Below are 7,831 nucleotides of genomic sequence, written 5' to 3'. Positions count from 1 at the left end.
TCCACTGTTTAAGTTTGGGTTCAATGTTTTTCTGTGCAATGTAATCTTTAATGTCCAGTTAAAACGTGATTCAGCTAGTCTGGGTTCATTAGGAGACTTAGCATTAGCTATGTGTCACCAGGTAGTAAAATCAATGCTGTTCCACCCAACAGCAGCATATAGAGAATAAAACCTAAAATTGAGTCTTGTGTTACACCGTAGTTTTGCTTCTTCACTATCATTCCTAGAAATTGAAGGGAAACTGTTAATCTGAAAGATGAACGATCCAAATGAGATAAAACAAAGAAGAATCACGTATTAAATGGAAAAGTCCCACACACACGCACACACACCCTCTCTTGCACAGCCCCATGCAGAAACATTCATGACACCCTTCATGGTCTGTCCAGCAGTGCAGCAGCAGCAGCAGATTAAAGGCGGGAGAAGGAGAGGACATGAGGACAGAACAGCAGCTGCTGAAGACATGAAAACATGCATTTAATCGAGTCCAAAATCTGGTGAATAAGTGAAAACATTGAGACCAGAACTGGATATTTAGAGCTCAATGTTTTTTTAATTAGAATTATAGCACAGAAAACCAGGGAGAGAAATATTCTGACTGCTGCACCTGCTGCATGAAGTCCTCAGCAGTGATTTGTGTTGGTCAGATTTAAGGGACAACATCAAACCAGGACTCCAAGATGACAGTAAGTTGAAAGCAGTGCAGATATCGTCAATGATGAATGTTGCAAATGAAGTATAATGTGTGCTTTCAGAAGATAACAAGATTGTCCACTTCTAGACAAAAGTGATTTTTAGTATCTCTAGTGCTTGGATTCTGTCTTTACAACCAATGTGAATAAAACTGAAACACTTTTAAAGAACATTTTCAGAAACAGTAAAAAGTAATTATACAAATTAAGAATTAACATTCACTGCAATAACCTTTCACAATATAAAAATAGAAATAACTTGTATCTTCACATCGAGGGTTGAAAACTTCCAACATAGCTTTTCAAAATTATAACAGTAAAGTTGCTAAGCAGAAAACAAATACTGGAAATTAAAATCAAAATGGTTCACTGCAGGTTAAAATGAAGCTTTAACATTTTTACAATTCTGACAGTTTTATTGCTGCAATAATAAGCTATTAGCAGTTGCAGATAAAAAAATAAAAGAAACATTTCTTGAGACTGCAAGGATTGTTTAATATTTTTGACTGTTTTTGAATGCATCATGTACAAATTTTAGAAGATTATGGAGTAAAGTATGGTAAATATTGCTATATATAAACAGTTTCTTTATATTAAATACATGCTTGCAACCAAGGTCATCTTGTATCAAACTTACATCAAAATATAATGCATAGTTGTGCCCAATATTGTTCATACCTCTGGCAGATTTTAGATTTAATTTAATTTTCCATTAACAAAGACACATGTTTCTATAGGAACTGAGACAAAAATATCTTAATAGGTAATTCAGATTTAAGTTTTTACTTAAATTTAAAAAAATTAACTTAAGAGATAATCTACACCCTTCTCAATAATGAAAGGAAATCTGCGATGACTTTACAGTAATTACATTTTTATAATTGTTCTCTACCTTCCTGCAAAGTTCTCTCATGTTATTCTTAAGATTTATGTTTTGTAATGAGATCCAAGTCTTTGAAGTTGGAAGGCCTCCTTGCCATCGCCCTAATGTTTAACTCCCTCCAGTTTGGACTCCCGTTGGGCCTCACAGAAACAGAATATTACTCCAAAGCAGAATAAACATATTGGTAAAAACTGAACCTACATCTGCCAGGAGTATGTTTACTTTTGTGCCAAACTGTTCTACTGTGATTGTTTCTATTGTTACAAAAGGTTTTGTTTTTTCTGCTCTCCTAACATAAATTCAACAATGAATGAGGTTTGAAGAAGAAACATTCCTCCTTCCTCCTACTTTCAGAAGCTGTTTGTGTGACCTAAGCTGAGGAATTCAGTGTCAGCATGCAGAACATTTGCAGCTCGGATTTGGACTCTAATGAGAAGTAATGAGCTGCCCTCTGTTTGGATCTGGATGTTGACACCTAATCTTTGCTTGAGAGGTGCCAGCTGCAGTGGAAACATCAACAGACAAAACCAAGACCAGTGTGTGCCACAGGGTTTCATGTGGCTATTAACAGACATGTTTATGTCCACGGATGAAGGTTATCAACGTCACCATGGCGACAATCAGTGCTGAAGCGGTCGCGTTGCATTCCCAAACGCTGTCAGGAATTCAGTTCATAAGAGAAAACTAGTCAGCGAGAATGATATCTACATTTTCAAATTTAAAAACCCACTTTAAAAACTTCAAATACACTTTTCAGTTTTAATGTTAAACCATTTAGATGTTTGACCATCTGTTTTGCTGAGTCTCATTTTAACTCTTTATCTGTTTCTCAAGGCTGCCACAAAGCTTCTGGATGAGATGTGCCATCTGACGGCTCAATCTCTGACAGCGATGGACACATCAGAGCACTTCCAGGTCCTAAAGCTGCTGGGCGAAGGCTCATATGGAAAAGTAATGCTGGCTGTGCACAGAAAAAGAGGTGAGAAAGTTAACCAAAACCAAACAGTTCCAAGAAACCAAACTTGAAAGAAAAGAAATGATGTTCCTTCTGTTTCCCTCAGGAACTCCAATGGCTTTGAAGCTCTTCCCACGGGAATCCACCTCACTTTTCTCCTTCCTGAGGGAGTACAATCTCTCCTTGTCATTCTGCACCCATCCGTCTCTGACCAGAGCTCTGGGAATCGCGTACTCCACCCCGTCACATTACATCTTCGCTCAGCAAGCCAGCCTCTTTGGTGATCTCTTTGATGTAATCACACCAGAGGTATGCAACTAGGGTTTTAATTTGTCATATAAACTAAGAAAGAGTCTGATAAGAACAATGTTTCAAAGGAATAAGCAGTTTGAATGAATGACTGTAAGCTCACAGTAAGAAATAAGAGAATATGGACAGAAAGACTGATAAAATCTTGGTCCACCTGTTCCACAGGTGGGGATGGAGGACGACTGCTGTCAGCGGGTGGTCTCCCAGCTGTGTGGAGCTCTGTCCCACCTCCACTCCCTTGGTTTTGTCCACAGAGATGTCAAACCTGAGAATGTCTTTCTGTGTGACTCTGCGTGTCGATGGGTCAAACTTGGAGATTTTGGCATGGTCAGTCCAGGACTATCAGCATAATATGTCATTATAAAAACAGTCTTGCCAACAAAATCACAGCAACCAACCGTAGATTTTTTTATCCCCAGGTGAAGGCCAGGGGAACCAGAATCCCAGAGGTCTGGTATAGTTCTCCTTACTGCACCCCGGAGGCTGAGATTGCTCGAGGAAACGAGGACAGCTGGAGCAGCACAAACGACGAAAACGGTAACTTTCAGGAGGATGAGGACAAGAAGAAAACAAAGAAGCAGAGAGTTTGGGCGTCTGTGGAGCCCAGCACAGACAGCTGGGCGCTGGGCATCCTCACATACGCCATGCTCACCGGCAGTCACCCCTGGGCTGAGACAGCCAGCGACTGCTGCTCATACGTAAAGTATCGAGATTGGTTTGAGAGTGCAGAAGGTCCTGATGATGAACTGGATGTGTGGGTAGAACCTGACACAGAGAGCACACAGGGAGCCACTGATCTGAATGGAAACAGACAGAAGGACGGTTCACCTGTCGCCCCTCAGTTTGCCTGTTTCACACAGTTAGCCTGCTCCTTCTTCCAATCGCTTCTCGACCCCAGGCCGCAACTTCGAGGACGTCCTGAGGACGCTCTGAGTTACCTTGGAGACCACTGGATGATGGAGAAAGAGAGGATGAGACAGGAGAAGGAGAGGAAGAAGAATAGTGGGAAGACTGCAATTAAATCGGTGAAAGAGATGGAGGGGAGAGGAGAGCGGTGAGCAAAGATGGCTAAAGAAGACTTAAGACTGTGTGATCAAGATGAAAATGCAGTCATGCTTGTTACTTAGCATTGCACTGTTTTAAAATGTATCAACCTGAAATCCTGTTTATATTCCTGAATATGAATATTGCAATCTCTATTTTTGTAATTTAAGCAATTTTTTTTATTTTATTTTATTTTTGGGGGGATCTGGAATGTGTGAAAAAGTTAGTCACTGTAGATGCTATAGAAACCAAGCTATGCAGTCAGGAAAAGTATGTTACTTTAATTTTTCATAATAAACTCTCCAAAAGTTATGATAGGCTCTGTCGGTGTGTAATTTTGTTGTGGCCAGTTCCTCAAGAAATTTGTCACAAAAGACTAAACACACTCCAGTCCTAGAGCGCCAATGTCCTGCAACCTTTGAATGCATCCCTGCTCTAACACACCTACAGATATAGCAAAAGGTAAAGTGATAAAATAAGGGCTACAAAATTTACAAAGTTTATAGACCTGAATAAAGATTTTAGAGGATTTTAGAAAACCTCAACAAAATTTCCATGGTTTGTGGAAAAGTGTGGGAGCATCAAACAATTTCCCTCACTTTAGAGAATTTTAAACATCTGCTAATTTGCTAAGCAATTTAGTAGCAACAATTTTGAGAATTATTTGTCTTAATGGCAAGATTTTTGGTTGCAGTGGACCCAAACAAAGAAAATATTCTGGCAAAAACAAGGAACTTACAAAACTCACATGAGGAGGAAACTATATGGACCTAATGAGTGCAGCAAAGGAATTCTGCTCTGAATGATGGGAACCAAGAAGCCCAAACACTGATCAAAATGTGGAGAGTGAAATCAGGTGAGCTTAACCAGAGGAACCCAAAACAGCTGTGGAAGAGTGTGAATCAGCGAGACAGTGGAAATAAACACAGGAAACACACCAGGACTTAAACTAAAACACAGATCTACAAAACAAAAAGAGGTAAAGTCTTCAAACACCTGTGGATCATGACTGTTTAGTGGAGATGTAATACTACCATGTCCTTGTAAGACACTGTCTGTGGAGCTCTGTGATATATTTGGATATAGACTTTGGAGAATACGTCATACTGGGTCATGAATGGTATGTAGACTGAAACTATAAACCCGTCTAGAGTTCAGTTTCCTTACAATCACAGTCAGATCTCTTAATCTTTTACAAAAAAAAAAATACCTTAAAGAATTTTATCAAGTCTTCAGTGAATCAAAGACATTAAGATTTAACAGCATAATCATTTTATTATTCCTCTGTAATGCGTTTGTAAGATTATACACCAATGTGAATATACCACACACTGTAACGCCCATCAGGAAAGCCTCCCCAGGTGTTTTCATAAATAGACATTCAGTAATCAGTTTGACATTAAAACCTTTCAGCACCACAGACGTGCCAGAATCTTTAGCCTCATCGTCCGGCCAAGTCACACTCTCAATGATCATGCAAGCGCAATCCGCTGGATCATTTTTAGATCTCAGAACTGGCATGAAACACTGAGACTTGACAAGCATCATTAAAGGAATCACTTTTTTTTTTCATTTATATTTTGTAAAGGTCACAGCTGCACTGAGAGAATGACGCAACCAGGAAATAAAGTAGATGGACGCAGTTTTAGCCTAGTCCTGGTTTCTCTGCCAATAAATATCAATCTAGTATCCTGACTGCGTTTCTCACAATGAGAATGTGGGAGAAAGGCTACCATGTAATGTGTTTGCCAGAAAATATCTGATCTTTAGCACATGTGTTGAAAAGAGAAGGACAGTAGAAGTGGGAGTAAGGTCAGAGAAAGGTCATCTGCAGCAGCTGAATATTAAACTGGTGCCAAGTTCCAATAAAAAGACTTTTCTTCTTCAAAAAACTATGTTAGCTAGGAATAAGCTTAGAAATAAAATATCTGCTTTAACACCTTCTTGAATGTTATTTTCAGAAGGTCCTTTAATCTGAAAGTATATTCTAATTTAAATAACATGACTTTATGTCATAATTCCATGTCTGAATGAGACATGGAAGTTACAAAAAAGGATGAAATCTTGTAACTGTTATCTCTTCATTGCTCCAAGTTCTCTTCCTTCATCACTTCCACAGAGAAAAAACACCATTGCAAATAGACTGGGTAAGGCTGCACTGTAAAGTTTGACATGTTTGGTATTTTCATTGCTATCTCACCAAGGCAATAAATATAAAAAGGCACAGACGAGGAATTAATGCATTTGCTAACAAACAGTCCCAGAAGTTGACCCAATAGACATCCAAATCAACATGTAGAGTGTGTTTAAGTGTGTTCAGGATAAAATGTCATAATTCTAGACTTTAAGATTTAACCTTTTAGCTCTGACCCCATGTCTGTTACAGCTTCACCCAGCAGCTCCTAAATCTTTTATACAACCAGAGTCATGAAGTTCAGCAGCTCCTGGTTTGACCCAACAACGACCTTCCCGACCTTACAGAGTCACAAGCTGGGGGCCTTTGAAGTAGCCTGATCCAAACTCCACCACAGGAAATTCTCCTTACGAAGTTCCCTGCATAAGTATTCATACAACATCAGCTAAGTTTAATGGATTTTAGGGGAATTGACCAAAACAACGCAGAGTTTCATTGGATAAATAAGTTTGAAAATGTGGCATCCATTTTTATTCGTTCCCCAAGGTGACACTTTACAGAACCTCCTCTCACTGCAGTTACAGCTGCAGAACTTTTGGGGGGATTTCTCTTCCAGGTTTGTACCCTTACGTGGATTTTATGCAAATTTTTCTTTACAAAGCTCAGTTAAAGCTCAGACTTGATGAAGCGCATACACAATGAATCGTTTTTAAGTCTTGATACAGATTTTCAGCTCGATTAAAATCTAATCTTTAACCATAAAAAAACCAAAAATTTGTTTTTGCTCTGAACTATTCAATTTCAGCTCTAGCTTTATGTTTAGCATTGTTTTCCCTCTACAGGTTGAACTTCCACTCCAGTTTCAAGTGTTCTGAGACGTCTCAAGATGTTTTGTCTATAATCGCCCTCCGTTCAGCTCATTTTTGGGTTGTAATCATCTCTGACCAGGTTTTCAATCCCTGCTAAAGGAAAGCACATCCACAGCCTGATGATGACACCACCTTGCTTCGTCATGGTGATCATATGTTAATGGTGATAAACAGCATTAGTTTTCACTCAAACCTCCTTGTAACTTTTCTGCAAAGGCCAAATTCTGTCTCATTAAATAATAAATATGCACTGCTTCAGTTGGTCTATCACATTAAAAATCTCAATAGTCATAACTAACCTTAAGACAAACCAGTTAATTAAGCTTCATTTCGGCAGATAACTTCATGGAAAATTAGGAGGCTGAGTAAAGTCAAATGTTTGATTGCATGAGCAGAGTCGAAGCAGAAATGACAGAAAGGTAAACATTTGGATACACTTCTCTGGCATTGTTATAAATTAGCTTTAGTTGGTATTAAAAATTAATAAATTTTGCATTGTATTTGCTAGTTTTAGTCACTTGATAAAGAAATGGCTAAGACTGCAATTAGAACAAAAACCCTGTGTTAAAATTACTTCATCTTCCTCTTGCAGTTTCACTTTGTGATAATAAAATGAGGGATTTTTGTTTCCACTAATCCACTATTCTGTTAATTTACAGCAACCAGGCAGAGTACAGGTGGGATCAGACATAGTGGTAATTATTCCTACCTGCTTTTTGATGAAAAAAAAACTTCCTCTTTATAAATTTACAAATCTATGCCAGAGAATAGTTTCTCAAACTATTTGCATGGCTGTAAACATAACAGAAGATATACACCTGTATGATAGGAACACTTGAGACCAAATACTGAAACCTCATTTGGATCAGGAGGAGGGAAGCAGATCTCTTGAGCACATATCATTTTCTGAACCAAACACTTTCTCTGGGCAGCTGCTCAGAATGT

The 7,831-nt window shown here is 38.6% G+C and overlaps 1 protein-coding gene across 1 annotated transcript; it reads left to right on the top strand.

The window, feature by feature from the left end:
- Nucleotides 1–389: 389 nt before the first annotated feature.
- On the top strand, nt 390–4,195 carry LOC102221595 (serine/threonine-protein kinase SBK2-like). Its single transcript, XM_014472178.2, has 5 exons — nt 390–686; nt 2,410–2,554; nt 2,637–2,839; nt 3,005–3,166; nt 3,259–4,195. The coding sequence occupies exons 1-5, from the start codon at nt 681–683 to the stop codon at nt 3,895–3,897; spliced, it is 1,155 nt and encodes a 384-aa protein (XP_014327664.1). The 5' UTR covers nt 390–680; the 3' UTR covers nt 3,898–4,195.
- Nucleotides 4,196–7,831: the final 3,636 nt, after the last annotated feature.

The sequence above is a fragment of the Xiphophorus maculatus genome, chromosome 13 (genome assembly GCF_002775205.1).
Source record: "Xiphophorus maculatus strain JP 163 A chromosome 13, X_maculatus-5.0-male, whole genome shotgun sequence".
Classification (NCBI taxonomy): Eukaryota; Metazoa; Chordata; class Actinopteri; order Cyprinodontiformes; family Poeciliidae; genus Xiphophorus; species Xiphophorus maculatus.
The sequence above is the reverse complement of the archived record's forward strand: the minus strand, read 5'-3'. Positions and strand labels throughout refer to the sequence as shown.

Bases quoted from the DNA above. Each gene is read 5' to 3' on its own strand.
- LOC102221595 (XM_014472178.2), top strand. The intron at 2,555-2,636 runs GTGAGAAAGTTA...TGTTTCCCTCAG, and splicing joins GGCTGTGCACAGAAAAAGAG to GAACTCCAATGGCTTTGAAG. The intron at 2,840-3,004 runs GTATGCAACTAG...CCTGTTCCACAG, and splicing joins TTGATGTAATCACACCAGAG to GTGGGGATGGAGGACGACTG.